Source organism: Staurois parvus, unplaced genomic scaffold (assembly GCF_062004578.1).
Source record: "Staurois parvus isolate SC_StPar_1 unplaced genomic scaffold, SC_StPar_1.0 ptg000094l, whole genome shotgun sequence".
In the NCBI taxonomy this organism is placed as follows: Eukaryota; Metazoa; Chordata; class Amphibia; order Anura; family Ranidae; genus Staurois; species Staurois parvus.
The window spans coordinates 1369508-1391068 of NW_028317890.1; the positions used below are offsets into that span (position 1 = coordinate 1369508).

A 21561-nucleotide genomic window follows, 5' to 3' on the forward strand; every position below is an offset into this window, starting at 1 on the left:
GTGGGCACTATATACATGTTTCAGCTGGGCAACCAGATTTCAGATTATTGTATTCAGACCAGTAAAAATAAAGTTTGATCTTCTGCCTTGAGTTTCTAAACTATACATTATTATTATTATACAGGATTTATATAGCGCCAACAGTTTGCTCAGCGCCTTACATATTGTTCTATGATACATTACACAGGCTAAAACATAATCATACAATCTAAAGAAATGAAACAATTCACACATTAAAAAGACAATACACCAACCATCTTTAGTCACACACCTATTTCAACAAAACATATTTTATTGCTTATTTACAATTGCATAATGTTAGATCCCTTCTCACCAAATCAAACCTAAAATCCCTTAATAGCACTTCCAATGTTCAGTTCAATTATATGGCTAAACAGAGCATAGTTCCCTAACAGTACCATAATTATCCAATAGGTGTCAGACAAATTCCATGCACATTTATTGGCATGTTCAGTGGAAATAGTTCTGTTAAACCTGTACATAAGTTAAACTAAAATCAGTTCTACCCTTTTATGTTAGTGTTTATTGGTGTGAATTATGTAGTAATATATGTATCTGCATCTTAAAATGAATTGAAATATTAACACTAGTTCAATGATCTTATTCAGTAAATGTGTGTGTGCTGTAAATAGTTTTCACCTAAGACTGGAACATTTTATTGATGGGACCTTGAGGTTGACATTATCAATAATAAACTAATCTGATGACTAGTGCCCTTGTTACACATTGGAGACAGGATTTTGCACAAATTAAATATTCAAGAAAGAAACACAAAATATGTTGTCACTCTTTGGTAACTGTATAATTGTAATTTTTTTTTTATAAGTCACTAGGACGTATAAAATGAAAGTGAACAAAGCTAAGACATACCAAAGACTTTTAATAATTCAGTGGAGTGAAGATCAACATATCAGCACACGTAGCTTTTATACGGGATGTACAGGAATCTCCAACCTCTTCCCATTTCAAGCACTTCTCTCCAGTTCAGTCCAGTTAGGCAGCACCTTCAGGACTGAATGTACAGAGGGATCTGACTGCCATCATAAGCATATTTAATCTGTATACATTTTATGTATGTGGTTCAGATACATATGTAGGCAACGAGTGTTACTGGTTTGGCCTGACATGAATGTGTCTGTCTGAAAAATGAATGGCATGAGTTAAGAATGGCTGTAAAACATAAGCTTAGGACACCACTAAAATGTAAACATGTAAACAGCAAGTAGGAATTCAATCCATTTCAGGTATTAATTGTGAAGGGACACGGTTCACATTCACATTCTGTTGTAATATGTACTATATAAGTATGTCAAGAATATGAAGAATCATTCTGGTGATGACTTATGTCCTAACAAGCAGGCATAATGTAGTGTTTATGGGTACTAAAAGCATAATAGTAATGTATAAATGGTCCTTATTAATGTAATTGTATTGCATTTTGTGTGTTTTTTAAATAAAATATATGCAGGATAGAGGTGGATAAATGTGTGATGGTCAAGCTGACTTTTTGCCTCAGGACCAAACCCCTTTACATTCTCAGATTGCAGAGTCTGTATTGTCTTTGGAATCCCAGTGAGGTTCCTTTCTTCTTACGCTTTAGGTAAAGAGAAGTCCCAGGCTGTCTCCTGGGCACACTTCCACATAGCTCTTACAAGGCGATGGAATCCCATGTCTTTTGGCTTCTCCAGTCCTCTCATCAAACGCTGCTTCATGATAGCAATAAACTCTTTATTGCTCAATTCTCCATTCCCTGCCACAAAATATTAAAGAAAGATCATTTTATGTTAAACAAAGCCAGGCTGTATTCTGCCAGTACATCTTTTATTTTATATTACTATTGCTTCAGAATGCAACCAACAGATCCATGCTACATATCCCAAAATGTACTACCAGCTACTGGAATGCTGAGACATTTAGTCCATCCAGAGTCCTAGTAAACAAATGAAATATTTACACATGGGAAGCATACATACAAGCACATTATTTTTTTTATTGTTAAGTACAAGAAAAACAGTCACATTAGTCCCTTTACATAAATTATAATAGCTTTTCATTGATTTTTTTTGCTCTGTGATCCTTTTATGTTCTCAGTAATTCTTGTGACTCACTTGACTATCTTTAGAAATCAATTTATAGTGACTTAAATATTATCCATCCAATTCATCAGCAGAGCTGAGCAAGGCACTTCTGTGATTGTATTCTGATGAAAAAGACCCCAAATGGCAAAAAAACACATCAGAGCTACCATCAGAGTTGAATGCCCAAGGGTTTCCAGTTGGTCAGTGTTGGATATAATGAATTGACTTTGCCTCTACTACTAATTGCCCTGGTCTTTGCACAAGCAAACATTAGATCTTCTTTAAATGGTGCCTAAAGATAAAGGAAAATTTGCTTTTTAAAACATTTATTCAACAAGAATAGCAATTATTGTAATGGTGTACTGTGGAAAACGTAAATACACCTTTAGCCTCAGAAGCTGGTATTTCCCCAAAAATGACTTCATTTAGGCGTTTTGCATAACTATCCACTAGCCTCTAAAATTAACGATGTGAAATTTGGTACAGTGGCAACCTGTGAAGCTCTGGTGAACTCCATGCCCAATGGGGTTAAGGCAGTGCTGGAAAATAATGGTGGCCGCACAAAATATTGACACTTTGGGCCCAATTTGGACATTTTCACTTAGGGGTGTACTCACTTTTGTTGCCAGCGGTTTAGACATTAATGGCTGTGTGTTGAGTTAGTTTGAGGGAACAGCAAATTTACACTGTTATACAAGCTGTACACTCACTACTTTACATTGTAGCAAAGTGTCATTTCTTCAGTGTTGTCACATGAAAAGATAGAATAAAATATTTACAAAAATGTGAGGGGTGTACTCACTTCTGTGAGATATTGTATATTGGAATTTATGCAGCTTTTACTTTCCGACAACCTATCACACTTCTTGAGATGCTAAAATGCCAGGGCAGTAAACCCCCCCCCCCAAATGACCCTTTTTTGGAAAGTAGACAACAAGGAATTTGCTGAGAGCCATGTTGAGTCCCCCTCCAGTGCTGGTACAGCCACAGCAACGTACAGGAATGTCACTGTGCCTGTAGCTCTCACCCAAGATGGGTACAATCCAGGTGGACAGAAAGTGGTTACAGTAATATCTTAAAATGTTGTCTTTGGTTTGCACCAAACATGTCCACTGTCACTGAAGCCAAAAAAACTCTACCCTTGATTTATCAAGCCACAACACATTGTTCTAGAAGGCTTGATCTTTGCCTATATGTTCAATGGCATACTTTAGTCTCGCTCTAATGTTCTTTTTGGATAACAGAGGATTTTTCCTGCCAGACCTCCAATGCAGGGTAAATTGGTGTAGTCTTTCTGATTTTACGTATATGCATGCACTTTGACATAGACTGCTGCAAGTGTTATCGGCAGATATCGCAATCACATTTTGGGGTTATTGGAGACTTCGCTTGGAAGTCAACTCTTGGGTTTAATTTGCTGGTCATACCAGTCCTAGACAGAATAGAAGTCATTTGAACTCTACCAGTTGAGTCCCCCTCCAGTGCTGGTACAGCCACAGCAACGTACAGGAATGTCGCTCTCACCCATCTTGCAGTACAATCCAGGCGGATGGAAAGTGGTTACAGTAATATCTTGTGTATTATTTTCCTTACCCTAAAATGATTGATTTAAAAAAATTTGGTGATATTTTAAATCCCATTTCTGACTCATCGACATCCACAACCTTCTTCCTGAGGTTTTTAGGCTAGGTTTACACATGCAGCAGTGTTTTTAGCACTTCTGAAAAGTGATCCATTGGTGGATCGGTTTCAGTGGTGTTTGACAGGTAGCAAGAAAGCGATATGCCGCCTCCCCACTGCCACACCACCATGCTGCATCTGCATGCATTACAAGTGGTTGCCAGCCTGTTGTGGTGTGGCCCCACTCACTTGAACTGTGTTTGGTGGGAAGTACCACCACTGAACACAAGAGAGGATTACTGCCGCAATATATGTACACCCCCTAGTCCAGCTGCCTTTTGCAGCTTAAAGGACAAGTTCACCTTTCGTAACATGTTACACCCATATTCAGCCCCCAGCTCCTCCGTTTTAAAATCTAGAGGTGTATCTTCTCCCCTCACTAGCTGTCACAATTTAAACAAAAAAAGGTGGCCATCCAGAGCTCTCCCTGCCTGATTACGTCACTCATTTACAGTATTTTGTGGATGAGAAACTACAAGTTCTGACAGCCTCTGCAGCTGCTGGCTTGTAATTTTCAATGAACTACCACGGCGCTGTTGAGCGAGGTACGAGCAAACAGATACACTGACAGGTCTGCAGGACTCCTGCATTGTACCAGCGATCTTCTGATCCCTGGTTCAATGCTTTACAGGCTCCAAAAACAAAATAAAAGTAAATGCACATTTTTTTTACCTGCAGTCCCTGACGGCCAGGAGCTCTTTTTCCTGTGAGTCAAACTAGGTACCTGTAAATTTAGTTCCCAAAATGTCCCAAAAGAGGTACACTAGTATCCTACAGGATTCTGAGCATGTCAGAAGAAAGCGCAGGGGAAGCCTCTCTGACAGAATCCACCTCAGAATACGAACCTGTAGCTCAAGTGCTAAGAATGGATGACTTGTCTCATATGCAGCAGGGAGCCAGTTACTAGTGCTGCACTGCCTTTTGGTGAACTGGCAAGCACCAGCGACCTAGTACATCCTGATATTTTACATATCAGGATATTTTACACTGCAGTCCCATAAGTGCAGTACAAGCTGGTGCGGTGGCTAGCACAATTAGCGCCCTGCAGTCACCAAGAATTCGAACACAACAGGCTTGTAGAGCCCATAGTGTCCTTCCGGATGTGCTTGCAAACCCTGATTGGCAGCCCACAGATCCTGCAGCATGCGTACTTCCCCCATTCACTGCCCAACCTGGAATTCAGATGAAAACAGCAAATTTAACTACTTCCCTTTATTTTTTGAGCTGTTTTTCACAGAAGATTTGTATAATTTGTTTGTAGGCCAAAGCAATTTATACGCACAATATTTCAACGCCAACTCAAACTCAGCGCTTTTCAGACCATTCACATGGAAACCGATCACTGTTTCTGAATTTAAAACTTTTTTTGCCTAACCCTCAACAAGAGCAGTACAAAAAAGAATGAGTTGTGGTCATATTGGTCCACAGACCCAATTCATCATATGCCTATGTTCTCTACTGTGCACCAGGAACAGGTATGAGATGACAATACGCTTCATGTATTTCAGTGATAACACACTCTGTCATCCTCGGGGTGACCCTGAACATGACCGGCTCTACAAAATTTGGCCCCTCATAAACCATTCATTCATTTTACTGGCTGCCTTGCATTCAAACACTACCCCCCAGCAAGCATGCCAGATCTGGGGTTATGATGACTTGATTTTGTCTTTGTTCCTCAAGGGGTACCACTTATATGTGGCAATCTTTTATGGCACTATTTAGACAGTTATACAATCTTGGAATTGGCTCCTGTGGTACTGTGCGACCTAATTGCTAGGACTTAAAGGTGTCTATTTATTAAAAAAAATTATTGAACTAAGCCATAATTGTAAATCATCATCTTTGGCAAATAACAAATCTATACTGGACAAGGGTGCTTTTCCCTACGCAGTACCATCTGGCCATTAATTAATATAAAATATATAACCTTTATTCAAATATATAAAAAAATTTATGCTCAGCTGTAATTAATGCCTATTAGAGTGGAATATACTGTGCACAACAATATGACTGCAATTATTTACCTTACATCCAAATGGTTAATAACACCAGACCAAATCAAATACCATACCGTTTTAGATGAAGTGACGGTATAAAAAGAGACACTGTAGTTTGATCATAAGCCTGTCAGCTTGAATATATAAATTTCTGTTAAGGAAATGGAGTTACCCCATGGACAAAACTAATTAGATAGTATAATCTATCTTGCTACAGATATGTAATACGGGTACACTCATCCACGGGCTTAAATGTCAGCCTCTCATGGATAAGCCCCATACATCACCATATCCACCAAAAATACCTCACTGTCTTGAGGAATGCAAATGATGCACTGTAAAATGCAGTACAGACCTCTCCAAAAAAAAGGGGGGAGAAGAGTGAATACCATGTGCATTCAAAAAGTGCCCCCAAAGACAGACCCAAAGAAAAATAAGAAACTCTACATGTTTTGCTCCAGAAAACAGAGCTTCGTCAGGAGTATAAAGAATTAAAATAGCTCACATAGTGGCTGGAAGTTGTGCTTAGCTGCACATGGTAGCAAAATGGCACCTATTGTTTGTTTAACCTCTATATATAGACATGGCAATCAAAATGGCCCCCGCACATGCTCAGTTCCTCAACAGACACCATCTTGTGGACAAAACCTGCATATGCTCAGTACCTCAACAGACACCATCTTATGGACAAAAAACAGCAGCACATCAGTCCACAACAAAATAAACACTGCTGGTGCTCTCAAACACTGTTAATGCCCCACTAGTTAAGAACCAAAATTACAGTTCATACCATTATATAGCATTTATGGAGCAAAATCAAACAAAAAGCACAGAATCCCTAATCACACATAAAAGGAAGGAAGGTAAATCCTTCATTTAAACCATAAGATGCCCTTGAGCCTAAACAGAAAATCCATTTTACTTCAAGTTTCAAAAGACATTTATCTAGGTCTCCTTTTCTAGGACTCAGATTATATTTGTCAATAATCCAAAATTTTAAGAGGTCAGTCTTACCATCATGTTTTTGTATCAGGTCTTGCTACTGGTCTATCCTTTTTTCGAGTAATATCGTTCACATGTTCAAGAACTCGTCTCCTAAAGGGGCAAATAGTTTTTCCTACATATATTAGGGGACATGGGTATTTTAAAGCATACATCACCCCCTCTGTGCTGTAATTATAGAAATCTCTTATTTTAATAATCTCCCCATTTTTAGGGTTAACAAACTCCTTGGTATTGCTCAAGAAACATTTTCTTAATAGACCTTATATATTCAAGCTGATAGGCTTATGATCAAACTACAGTGTCTCTTTTTATGCCGTCACGGTATGGTATTTGATTTGGTCTGGTGTTTTTAACCATTTGGATGTAAGGTAAATAATTGCATTGGTACCCAGTCATATTGTTGTGCACAGTACATTCCACTCCAATAGGAATTACAGCTGAGCACACAATTTTAATATATTTGAATACAGGTTATATATTTTAGATTCATCAATTGGCCAGATGGTGCTGCGTAGGGAAACACACCCTCGTCCAGTATAGATTTATTTAAAAAAACCTACGCTTTTGTAATTTACAAAGCAACTGTATGAATGTCAAGAAGAGATCATCACACCGTTTGTATCCAGAAGGTGCTGTGGCCCAATCCCGAAATCCAGATGCAGTTAGCCAGCTGCATGAGAGGCATTTTCCTGATGTCCTCTCTGGTACCCCAATCCAAAGGTCACTCCAAAGAACATATCATGTCTGTAGCAGACACGGAATAAGACATGACACCTGCTTTTTTTGTCCCTCTTGTCCTGACCAACCTGGTCTCTGCATCAATGACTGCTTCCATTGCTACCACACACTAGTGGAGTATTAATATAGGGTACAGCATGACACAGTCTAGAGCAAATTTTCACAATTATCACACAAGGGTCTCAAAGATGTTAGTCAGGAAACTGTCTATTGCATTTTCAGAGACCCTAAAATCAGAGGCTTCTCTTCAAGTTCAGAAAAAGTTTAAAAAACAAAGTAAAAAAAAAAAACTAAAAAAAAAAAGTAAAAAATGAAATTTGTTGTTTTATTGAGATAATGTTCTTATTGTTACTTTCTTATATTTTTAACCATTGTTGTTTGTTGCTGTCAGAATAAACAGATCGGTGCTGCAGCTGAATGGAGTTCCTGCAAAGCAGTGTTGCTCTCAAAATAAATACGTCAGTGTGTGCAGCACTACTGGAGATTTCTCCTCCGCAGTTAAAAAAAGAATATATATGCCCAAGAAAGGAGGTCTGGGGTGGTCAGTAGGTGGATCGCTCCCATGCTTCAGCATATATATGTTTAATTTTTTTGAAAACAGATTTCAATGAAAAAAAGTTGTTTCATTGAGTTAATATTCTGTTGTTACTGTGTTTTATTGTAAACCATTTTTGCTTTTCAGTAATGCCAATCAGCTGCAGCACTGATCTGTTTATTTTGTCAGCAACAGGGTGTTGCTCTCAGAATTCAGAATATACGTCAGTGCATACAGCGCTGCAGAAGATTTTTCATTGGCAAAAAAAGAAAAAAAAAAAAGAATGTATATGCACTTTTTTTGGCAGAGATTTCTTCATCCATGTCGATCTATGTGAATGGAGGAATCTTTTAGGTCTTTTTTTCCCATTTAGCTCACAGGCTACATGAAAAAAGAACTTTACATTTATGCCTAACAAGTACCAGTGACGTACTGGTATGTTGCTGGACTTGGAGTGGTTATACCAGGATGATGGCTGCAAAACATTACATGTATGCCCAACATTAGAAGTGGATGGATGCAGGGTGGTATATTCTAATGGCGGGCATACCACATACTTTTTCTGGCAGATTTCTTCATCCACATTGATCGATATGAATGGAGGAATCTGTTAGGTTCTCTTTTTTCATTCAGCCCACAGGCTGCATGAAAAAAAAGCAAAATTACATATATGCCCAACAAGGACCAGCGGCGTACTGGTACATTTGAGTGGTTATACCAGGATGATGGCTGGAAAGCTTTCATGTAAAAGAAATCCTAGCAGCTAATTAGCCACTGGATTGCTTTTACAAGCAGTGGGAGGGGACACCTTCCACGGCTTTCCTGGGCTCTCCTGTCCCATCGGGGAACCCAAAAATGCAGCCAGCAGTTCTGCCTGCTGACGATAGACCGGAACAGCTCCAATCAACTCTGTGGCCTAAGAAACCGAAAGCCGCAAGCATTTCATCACTTTGGTTTCGCCACATATAAACAGTGCCATTTTTAAATTGGGAAAGCATCTGATCACACTAGTCTTAGTGTGATCAGATGCTTTAAGGAAAGAGGAGAGATCTAGAGACTAACAGGCCCCAGATTTCTCAAAAAAGAGTACCTGTCGCTGCCTATTGCTATCATAAGGGATATTTTTACATTCCCTGTGTTAAAAAAATGAAGGGGACAGTGTAAAAATAAAGCAAAAGCATTAAAAAATGTTTTTTTCTTAAAGCACTGTCATCCCCCCGTGCTTGTGCACAAAGGCAAAGGCAGTGTCGGTCCTGTGGTGGTATGTAAACAGCGACTGCACCATGCATACGACCGTTAACGTCCGATCAAGGGCAATAATTCTAGCACTAGACCTCCTCTGTAAATCTAAAGTGGTAATCTGTAAAGGCTTTTAAAGCATCGTCTATGAATATTAAAAATGTATGTAGTTTGTCGCCATTGCACAGGCGTGCGCAATTTTAAAGCATGTCATTTTTGGAGTTTGGTATCTATTTATTCAGCATAACATCATCTTTTATATTTTACCAAACAATTGGGCAACATATTCTGTTGTTGTACATTCAAATTCTAAAAAGTGTATTTTTCCCCAAAATTTAGCATTTGAAAAAAAAAAAACGCTGTGCAAATACGGTGCGACATAAAAAAATTACAACACTCACCATTTTATTCTCTAGGGCCTCTGCTTTAAAAAAATTATGTTTGGGGATTTAAAGTAATTTTCTAGCAAAAAATACTGATTTTTCATGTTAAAAAAAGAGATTAGAAAAGGCTTAATCTGGTGGTTATAAGATGCGTGATGTGTGGCATCAGCTTCTAACGTTGGGCATAAAATGCCAGGACAGTTCAGACATCCCTCAAATGAACCCTTTTTGGAGAGTAGACACACCAAGGTATTGCTGAGAGGCAAGTTGAGAGCATGGAAGATTTTATTTTTTGCCACAAGTTTTGGAAAATGACAATTTTTTTTACACAAAGTTGTCACTTGATGACATGACATATTGCTCACACATGCCATGGGTATATATGAAATTACATCTCAAAACACATTCTGCTACTTCTCTCGAGTATGGGTATACCGCATGTGAGATTCTTTTTGGAAGTCTAGCCCCCAAAATCCAATAAGCAACAAATGCCAGGATAGTACAAACACCCCTCAAATAACCCCTTTCGGGAAAGTAGACACTGCAAGGTATTTGATAAGAGGCATGGCGAGTATTTTGCAGATCTCATTTGTTGCCATATGTTTTTGGAAAATGAAGACAGAAAACAAAAGTGTATTTTTCTCTTTTCTTTTTCAAAACTTGGTAAGAAAAAATATCTGCAAAATACTCACGATGCCTCTTTTTTAATTCCTTGGGGTGTCTACTTTCCAAAATGGGGTCATTTGGGAGGGGTTTGTACTATCCTAGCATTTCAGGGCCTCCGAAACTGAGATAGGTAGTTAGGGAAATCTGCCCTTTGAAATCCTGAAGGTGGTCAATGGATTTTAAGGGCCTGTATGTGGCTAGACTGCCAAAACGTCTCTCACATATGGTATCTCCACATTCGGGAAAAGTAGCAGAATGTATTTTGGGGTGTTATTCCACATATACCCGTGGTATGTATGAGCAATATATCATTTAAGGTGGTCAACGGTTTTTGGGTGCCTGTATGTGGCTAAACTGCCAAAAAGTCTCTCAGGTGGTATCTCCACATTCGGGAGAAGTAGCAGAATGTATTTTAGGGTGTTATTTCACATATACCCATGGCATGTGTGAGCAATATATCATTTAATTGACAACTTTGTGTAAAAAACATTTTCCAAAAAAATAAAATCTTCCATGGACTTAACAATTCCTCTCAGCAAATGGCTTGGAATATCTATTTTCCCGGAAATGGGTCATTGGGGGAAGGGGGGTGTTCTATCCTGTCATTTCAAAGCCTCTGAAACTGTGATGGGCAGTGAGGTAGTGAGGAAGTGAAATGAGGAAATTACACCCTTCGAAAGCCTGATGGTGGGTCAGTGCTTTTCAGGTCCCGTACATGGCTAAGCTCCCAGAAAGTCTCACACATGTGGTATCCCCATAAAAGGGGTCATTGGAAGAAGGGGGGGTGTTCTATCTTGTAATTTCAAAGCCTCTGAAACTGTGATGGGTAATGAGGAAACTGCACCCTTTGGAAGCCTGATGGTGGTCATTGCTTTTCAGGTCCCGTACATGGCTAGGCTCCCAGAAAGTCTCACACATGTGGTATCCCCATACTCAGGAGAAGCAGCAGAATGGAATTGGGGTGTAATTCCACATATATCCATGGCATGTGTGAGCAATATATAATTTAAGTGACAACTTTGTGTGTAAAAAAAAAAAGTTCATCTTTTTCCAGAAGCTTGAGGCAAAAAATTAAATCTTCCATGGACTCAACATGCCGCTCAGCTAATAGCTTGTGGTGTCTACTTTCCAAGAAGGGGTCATTTTGTTTGTACTGCCCTGGCATTCTAGCACCTCAAAAAATGTGACAGACAATCAGAAAGTAAAAGCTGTGTAAATTCCAACAGATATGCCATAGTTTGTAGATGCTACAACTTTTACACAAACCAATTAATATACAAGTATTGAGATTTTTTTTATACCAAAAACACATAGCAGAATACATTTTGGCCAAAATTTATACCTCAATTTGAGTTTATTGGATATTTTTTATAATAGAAAGTAGAAAAATTTTTTTTTTTTTTTTGTTTAAATCACAAAAAAAATAAAAAAACCCAGTAGTGATCAAATACCACAAAATGAAAGCGCTATTTGAGCAAAAAAAGGACATACATTTCGTTTGGGTACAGTGGTGCCTGGCCACGCAATTACCAGTTCAAATAGCACAGTGCTGAATAGCAAAAAAATTGCCTAGTCAGAAAGGGGAAAAAATATTATGGGGCTGAAGTGGTTAAACAAAATACCATGTTTGCTTGTTACATGCACCACAAGGTACTTCTGCTAACCTTCCCTGCACTCTTCTGCCAGAGCTCATCAAAGAGACGTATTGATGGTGGATGCTGTGACACCCCTGCTTCTCACTGTGAAATTCTCAAAGGTTTCTGACAAGTTTACTTTAGCATTTTGAACATAAAGTCTAGTCCGGTCCTGGAATACCTTTTTAAAAAAATTATATAAAAAGAAAAATGCTGAAAAACAGATACAGCCTACTACTAAAGGCCTGTATTTCAGTAGTATTTCACATACTGCAGCAAGTCAGAATGTTTAAAAGTGTATGCTTACTTTTATCACTCATCAGAGAAACCTTTTCATGTAACGAGAGGGAGAAACAGATATCTTAACCCATAGCAAGCAGGTAAATGTAAATCTCACTATTTGCCAATTGGCTGAATATAACAAATGAGAAGCCTAAAAACATTACACCTCCATTCCTTGGTGAATATCTATTTGTGCTCCTTAAACTGTAGCATCAGGAACATACATCAATTTTTAGAGAACTCACTAGAACTGAAACCTACATCAGTTTTAAGTGCAGTGTTAATCTACAGTCTAGTTTCTGCACATTTATATTACATGTTATAATAAAGAGAACAGCTGGACATATGATGCACGTTTAAAAAAATAAGTTAAAATATAATTTTGACAGAAAACTCTGGGCACTAAGTTTTGCTTTGCAGTTTTTGTGTAAAAATCCACTGATTCCATGTGTAGTGCCAGTTGCACAAGCCATACATAATACATAATAAACAGGTCTCATACACACAGGGCGTTTTTGCAGCCACTCTTAGGGGCATCAGGCGGTTTTTTTAACTGCTTGTAAACTGTCCTCCATGTTATCCTATGTGTCCATGCACACACCGATTTTTAGGAACTTTTAGTGGCAGGAACGTGTACAGGAAGAAAAAAAAAACCCAGGGACAGCGAGTCCAGGAGCAGCAGCGTTTTTGCAGTAACAAAAAGTTGATGTATGTAAATGCTAGGCGCCTTTAGCATTAATTAATTTAAATGGCCTGAATTACACTTGTAAACGTGCCTAAACGCTTTTAAGCGCTAGATACTTTCTGCAAAACAGCTGCTGCCAAGAGAAAGGCTTCTAAGAGAGTTGTTTTTAACACCCTGTGTGCATGACGCCTAAAACAGATTTAGCACTCATTCATACCAGCCTTGTTTGGATTGTGCTTGGCAGCCTTTCCAAGCACAGTTTCAGTGCAAGACAAGGCAAAAAGCCCTTTTCACTATGAGGCCGGTTCACACCAATGCGTTGTGATGGTGTGTGCTGTAAAAAAAAAAAAGTACAATCCAACACTTTAACACGGTTTCCTCCAAGAGCACACCAGCAGCCTTGAATGCCCTACAAGTAGAAATCCTGAAGCCATTACCAAATCTGATTTGACAGTTTAACCATACAAGTTATGGTGAGAAGGGTGTAAAGGAATCAAAGACCTCTAATCGAGTCATTGCACAGTAAAGCCTTATTCACATTTTTCATTGCATCACATACCCCAAAAATAAGAGGACCGTACCTCATTTTAGGACAGTGAACAGAGCCATGCAAATCATCCTTTCATGCCCCAAGAGCCAGATGCATATCCAGGACTGCTGTGTGTATAATGAAAATACAACTATTCTAGACTCATTTATTCTAAACTGCATACAGCTATCTCAATTTTTTTGGCCAACATCAGTGCAGTCTGTGGAAAGTATGGTTTCTTTGGAGTACAGCCTGAGACCCCACTAATCTGGTAATGTAAGAAATCTCACAAAATTTCACAGAAACCCAAAACCCTTTCCGTGAAAAAACGCACTGTGTATGTGATATTAACAGTTAAAAGCACAAAAACGCACATTTATCAATTCTGTAGCACAGCAAGGCTATGCGAAATTGAAGCGGTGAGAAAGAATTTTAATAATTATGCAGCTTCGATCAAATTTCTCCTCTGCTATTGTATGGTTGCTATTGTACCGAGTAAATCCAGCCTTAGACTACTTTTTAATTGTCCGTCTATTTAAAGTGAAAATCTGTGTCATCTTTTTGAAATGTCTTTTTTCCAGTGTTATTTCTTTTGCAAACTTACAAAAATTCATCTCAGTTGGTTTCCCAGGATTGTAGGCACAGGGGCTAACAAATACAACCCCCCCCCCCAAAAAAACCCCCAAAAAAACAACTGTCATGCAGGCTTTACAAACTGAGAGGAACCCTATTTTTCATCTAAAATTGTCACTAATTTGCTTGATAAAAGTGATTATGTGTGATGCCTACCTCTGCATGTCATAGATGTTCATGCGGGTAGATGTCTCCTACAACTTACTCCAAATGGTCACATTATTGCCAGGCATAAATAAAAGTTAATTTTGGTCATCTAGTCTGTGTAATCAGCTATTCTACACGTTAGCAGCCTTCCCAGCATCCAGATATTCAGGCTGTTACTATTCAGAGACCTAAACAGCTCTGCTATTAGAAATGTTCTTGCTTGGACCATAGATCATCTTTAATTGTTGGCTTGTTTCCCATATATTACACAATGGGCAACTCTGTGTGACTGATTTTGCAGGGTCTTGCATCTATCAATACTGTACTGATAACTCAAGAAGAAGAAGAAGGAACGTTGGTTTCGTTAAAAAGAAAACTAAGTAATTGAATCGCTTTTAACACATTAATCATAAATGTGATGTGCATAAAAGTTGCCAACATCTAGTATCTTATTATGCAGATTAATGTCAAAGCCCAGTCACAGAGTGCATCATTTTTCTCTAGTCAATTAAGGTTCATTTGACTAAAGAGAAAGAGGTATTTATTTGCAATGAACTATCAAAATTATATGAATTGGGAAAATGGAAGCAGTAAATACCATGCTGTTAAAAATGTAATTAGCCTCATTAAAGTGTCACTGTCCTTTGTAGACAATTTTTCTTTTAACAGAATAATTAATCTATAAAAAATTTGCATGCTGTACTTCTGGAAATGTAGAATATATAGTGGACCCACAAAACCATAACTCTATGACCACTAACAGGTAAAATGAATAACATTGATTATCTTGTTACAATGAAACGTGAAAGTGAGTGGGATATATTAGGCAGCAAGTGAACATGTTGTCCTTGAAGTTGATGTAGTGAAAGCAGAAAAAATGGGCTTTGATTGACTTTGACAAGGGCCAGATTGTAATGGCTAGATGACTGGGTCAGAGCTACTCCAAAACTGCAGCTCCTGTGGTATGTTCTTGGTCTGCAGTGGTGAGATTCTACCAAAAGCGGTCCAAGGAAGCAGAACCGGTGAACCGATGACATGGTCATGAGCAGCCAAGACTCAATGATGCATATGAGGAGTGAAGATTGGCCTGTGTGGTCCAATCCAGTAGAAAAAGTACTGTAGCTTAAACTGCTGAAAAACATTAGGGTTGTTTCTAATAAAAAGGTGTCAGAACATGCAGTCCATTGCAGTTTGTTGCATATGGGGCTGCATAGCCGCAGACTAGTCAGGGTGCCATACTGACCCATGTCCACAGACAAAAGCACCAACAATGGGCATGTGAGCATCAGAATTGTTCCATGGAGCAATGGAAGAAGGTGTGTTTCAGGTGTTGGCTTGACCTCCAAATTCTCCAGATTTCAATCCAATTGAGCATCTGTGGAATGTGCTAAAAAAACCAAGTCTGATCCATGGAGGCCCACTTCACAAAACTTACAGAACCTAAAGGATCTGCCACTGATGGCTTGGTGGCGATTCTGCAGCATAATTTCTGAGTTCTAGTGGCGTCCATGCCTCCATGGATCAGGGCTGTTTTGGAGTCAAAAGGGGGACCTACTCTGTATTAGCTGGGTGGTCATAATGTTATGGCTGATCAATGTATGTCATATTAAAAGAGAACTCCATTCAACAAAATATTTTTGTCCATGAAGTAGAAATCCTTGAGGATAACTCCTTGCCACAACTGGAGAACTACAAATCGCAATCCTTATGCTTCAAAGAACTTCAAAGACGATCCTTATGGGATTGCCATCCTGCTGATGTACAGTATGTATAGAGGGATCTGAACCAGCTGAAAAATGCATACAATGCTCCACTGCATGTTGCTTACATTTTTCTATTGCAGACATTCTTTAAAAGCCAGTGCAAACACAAAAAACGTTTATTAGCCTAAAGCACATCAGATTTGAGTTTCAGCAACAGTGGCTATCAAAAAAAAGATAATGTCTTATCAATTCAGGATATGAGAACCTGACTACCACTGCACCAACCTCATGGTAGGACTGTTGAAGTATATTCTAATATGATGTGTGGGCTTTCCATCATCCTGGACAATCAGTGACTGATGAAAGAACTTATGCTGTTGCTTGTTTTTTAGCCCATACATACATTATTGCTAACAATGTTTGCCCAAGCTACATTTCCAAACTGACACATGTACGCAAAGAACCATCATTGCCGGTATTAGCTGCATCATGTTTCTCTAGCAGAAAGACTAACCTTTTCCTGAATTTGTGTTTAGATTCTACATGCAGTACAGCACCTCAAATGAGATATAAGCACATCACTCACTAGGCCCAGCATCTGTAGTGCAGCAAACAACTGGCCAAGTCACAATTCTTCACAATCAGAGCTTTGCTGTATGTCAGTGTCACATAACAAAATCATTAAGATGACAGGACTGGAAAACTGTGAATTCCAGCATGTTAAACTACAGAACTTGCTAATAAAGCTCATTGAGCATATGTCAAAGGGAATATAATATCAGGCATGTGGCCAATTACCAGACTGAACATATGATCTAAAGGGTTTATATGGCAATGATAATTAGTCACATAAATGAAGTCTTACAGGTATAAGTTAATATAACAAGTCCTGTAGGCCAGATTTGAATCAGAGATATTGCAAAAACCACTGAAATAGAAGACCAGTCTTACTCCACAGAGCAGACAGCTGAGAACTAGTCTGGACGCTGATTTCATTCACATCCACATGAAAACTATAATGCATGTAATGAATAAAATTTCAAGTGATGACTGGAGAAACAATGTAACAGGTCTTTTTTTTTTAAGACTTACAATGAAAAAAAAACACCTTATTTTAGGCCTTAAAATAAATCAGCACTTTGCCATACAGAGCAAAATAACAAGCTCACTTTACTCCTCCTATCCCTAGTGAATACTTACCTTCCATTTGCTACCCCGCCATTCCATTCAGCTGTGGGAATCGAAAAGGTTGGCTTTTTATTCAGAGCCTACACAGGGCAGTCTCCTTGTTCCTATGTGACAGTGCAAGGCAAATCAGCAAGCACCAATGCTGTCACATGCTCTCCTACTGTATATAGCTGGAAGTAAAGGGTATTTTCTTTCCCCATAGAATAAATGAACTAGCAGGGAAGAGAAGGAAATATATATATATATATATATATTGTGACAGTGTGGCGATCTGTCACCCAGGATTCTCAACAAGGCAGGTTGAGGGGCTCCAGTGTAAGTGTTTGATACGGAGGAAAGTGGCTTTTCACTTTCCTCCTTTGTTTGTAAGGTCTGTTTTGGGATCTGGAGCCTGGAGATTTCAAAGAGATCTGGGAGGGATGAAATCTCCAATCCTGGGACCAGGTTTTGGGAATGGCCATGAGACTGATTGCACAGGTGTGTGCAGGCCTTTTCATAGAGTCAGGACCAGGGTTCTGGGCTCCACCCCGGCAGACAGGAGTCAGGAGGGCTCCACCCCGGCAGAGAGAGTCAGGAGGGCTCCACCAAGGAGAGGTGAAAGCCAATAGCAGTAAGGGGCTGCTAGAGACTAGCTGTGTGCGAGAGCCATGTTTTTGAAAGAGTCTGCAGGAGACAGACGTAAACCTGAAGAGGAAGGCCAGTGGAAGATTGTGTATATCTGAGAGAGCCAGGAGGCTGAATTTTGTTTATTCGGATGATAGATACCCCTGTTTGGGAAACTTCTGATGTTTTGAACTTTCATTTAAATAAAAGTGGGCTAAAAAGGCCTTAAAAAAGAAAGCGAGTTGCTGTGTGCGTTTAACCAAGCTCTACCATTTGAAGCGAGTTCTCACTATATATATATATATATATATATATATACACACATACATACACACACACACATATAGTTTTTGTTTTTTTTACATACATCACCCTAGCAGTGCAGTGTCACCATAGTGACACTGTACTACTTGTGGGGGGTGATAAAGATTTTATTTTTTTTTTTTTACAGTGATTGCTTTTACACCAATTAAGGCTGTAAAAGCAATAATTTCTATTTCTCTCTGGCTGCATTCCTGAAGCCATTGAGAAATACTGTGAGAGCTATGATTGGTCACAGCTTGTCACATGGTACAAGGCTGTTGTGAATAGCCTTGTACAATGTGACCTCGGTGATCATTTACTGAATTCACTAGTAGTAAACAATGATGTCAGGAAGTGACATCTTGTTTACTACTGTTCATGTGATCACTGACTCCTGATCTCTGCACTCCCCCTTCCATTATTAGCACAACTTTGCCACAACCACAATTCGCTGAGGTGCACATAGTGTGCCACTATTAGCCCCACGCAGAACTCTGCCCTCAATTCCATCCCGTATTCTACGGAATTCTGATTCATAAAAGTTCCTAAGTATGGACATCAGGGAACATGTAGTTCTATGGTCAAACCTCCATGGGCACCACTCTTGACATCCATGCCTCTTTGCAAAGACCATTTATTAAGTAGGTAACAAACTGATTACAGTGCGTAGGCCGCTTGAGCAACAACTTTAAGAGAGATGTAATGAGTTGATGATAGCTGTACAATAAAGCAAGAAAATATATGAATATAAACTTTAGAAAATCACATTTACACATTCATGAAAGATTCAAAAGCGGCATTAGATACATTTTCTGACTTTTACAGAAAACCCACACCCCTGGCCTTAGAGCTACAGTCTTTAAAAGTGCACTTGTCTCATGCACATTTTTAGCCTAGTCTACCCTGTCCATTGCTTTCATTCTCCAGCTTCCTTTTCCACATTAGTTATCTAACTCCTCCTTGGTCTTTCCATCTTCCGCCTCCATCTTTATCACATATCCAAGTCATCTAAGACAATGGGTGCTTAAAGTCACCAATACAGTTGGGATGCACAAAGCTACTGAAAAATTATTTTGGGATGAATATTTAAATTAAGATAAAAAATATATTAGTGGCACAAGATTAAATTATCCTGCCTAAAATTGTATTTCTTCTTTCTTTTATGTTTAAACAAAACTAAACTTGTGCGTTCTGCAACAGTTTGTAATATCTTACATTTACAGTAAATATGACCACATATTTTTTAAAAATGAGACAGAGCATGGAAGATCAAACTATGCTTTGGGTATGGCATGCTTGGTTAGGAAACTACCAAGATATTTTGGACATTAAATAGAACAACATTTAAAGGAATGAGCTGAGATTGCCATAAAAATAACTTTTCAAAGGCACAGGATGTTACAACCCCAATTCCAAAAAAGTTGGGATGCTGTGTAAAATCTACAGAAACACAGAATGCAATGATTTTAAATCTCAATCCATATTTATTCACAGCAGAAAATAGAAAACATATCAAATGTTTAAACCGAGAAAACATACCATTTTAAGAAAAAAATAAGGTATTTTGAAATCAATCATAGCAACACGTCTCAAAAAAGTTGGGGCAGGACAACAAAAAGCTTGCAAAGTAAGAGGTACTAACAAGGAACAGCTGGAAGAACATTTTGCAACTAATTAGATTAATTGGCAACAGTTCAGTAACATGACTGGGTCTAGAAAGGGCATCTTTGAGAGTCGGAGTTTCTCAGAAGTAAAGATGAGCAGAGGTTTACCAATCTGTAAAAAGCTGCGTCTAAAAATTGTCGAACAAATTCAGAATAATGTTCCTCAGCATAAAATTGCAAAGACTAACTATCAACAGTGCATCATATAATTAAAAGATTCAGAGTATCTCGAGAAAGGGACAAGACAGTAATGCAATATTATGATCTTTGGGCTCTCAGATGGCACTGCATTAAAAACAGGATTGATTCTGTGATGAACATCACTGCATGGGGTTAGGAATACTTCCAAAAATCACAGTCTGTGAACACAGTTTGCTGTGCCATTCAAAAACACAAGATAAAGCTCTATCATGCAAAGAAGCAGCCATATCTGAACATGATCCAGAAACGCCGCCATCATCTCTGGGCCAAAGCTCCTTTAAAATGGCCTGTTGCAAAGTGGAAAATTGTTCTGTGGTCAGACAAATTGAAATTTGACATTCTTTTTGGCAAACATGGGCACCGCGTCCTCCAGACTAAAGAATACAGGGACCTTCTGGTTTGTTATCAGTGCTCAGTCCATAAGCCTGCATCTCTTATGGTATGTGGGTGCATTAATGCGAATGGAATAGCCAGCCTGCAAATCTGGAAAGGCAGCAACATAGCTGAAAGATATATCTGGGGTTTAGAGCAGCGTATGCTCCCACCTAGATGATGAGTTTTTCAGAGGCGACCTTGCATATTTTAGCAGGACAATTTTAAACCGCATACTGCATACAGTATATGACAACAGCATGGCTTCTCAGTAGAAGAGTCCAGGTGCTTAACTGGCCTACCTGCAGTCCAGACCTTTCACCAACTAAAAATATTTGGCATACCTTGAATCGAAAAATACTACAAAGATGACCAATGACTGTTGAGCAGTTAGAATTCTATATCAGGCAAGAATGGGACACTATTCCTCCCAAAACTCCAGCAACTGGTTTTCTCAGTTCTCAGACATTTACAGAATGTTATTAAAAGAAGAGGGGATGCTACACCGTGGTAAACATTGCCTTGTCTCAACTTTTTTGAGCAACTTTGCTGCTGCCATCAATTTCAAAATGACCTTATTTTTTTCTTAAAATGGTAAATTTTCTCAGTTTAAACATTTCATGTGTTTTATATTTTCTTTTGTTAATAAAATATGGGTTTGTGAGATTTTCAAATGATTGCATTCTGTTTTCATGTAGAATTTACACAGCATCACAACTTTTTTAAAATTGAGGCTGTGCAATCAAAAGGTCTTGAATGTGAATTTGTATTTAATTCCTCTGCAGGGCAGTTAGCGTATTATAAATTTCCCTGGGGTAAAAAAAAAAGTAAAGAAACTAGGAAATAAAACTTAATGAATATAAGACATTCATCATCATACAAACTCACCGTCACAGTCAAAAAGGGCAAAGACTACATCGCAGACATGGTCAGAGAGCTCCACTTTGGCCACTGTCCTAGCAACTTGCTGCATTGTAACTAGGGAAAGAACAACAAAGAACAAGAGTTATAAGTTCGTCTTATTATAATTCCCAGGGGTATCTATTACTCATTGCCTTGACTCCTGACAATGTGCAGCTGGTTATGATTATGCTAAACATTTTCCTTTTATATTTAAAGCACCCAATATTTCAGAGAAAAAAAAACCTATTATATACAGTAAAAACAAAAGCTTTAAACAATAATCATACTGTGGTAAACCAGAAGTGGCCATGTAATGCCGGACCTTTAAGAGATGTAAAAACAATACTTCATGTCGTAAACTCTAACAAA

The 21561-nt window shown here is 38.6% G+C and overlaps 1 protein-coding gene across 2 annotated transcripts in view; it reads right to left on the bottom strand.

Annotated features, from left to right (window-relative positions):
• Positions 1-258: 258 nt before the first annotated feature.
• MICU1 (mitochondrial calcium uptake 1) overlaps positions 259-21561 on the bottom strand; it is a 331092-nt gene continuing 309789 nt past the window's right edge. For both annotated transcript variants that reach the window (XM_089670730.1, XM_089670729.1), the window contains exons 11-12: positions 21178-21267; positions 259-1771 (exon numbers count right to left, since the gene is read on the bottom strand). In XM_089670730.1, the coding sequence (XP_089526856.1) occupies positions 1611-1771; positions 21178-21267 (251 nt within the window). In that variant the 3' untranslated portion in view covers positions 259-1610. The remainder of the gene's footprint in view (positions 1772-21177; positions 21268-21561) is intronic.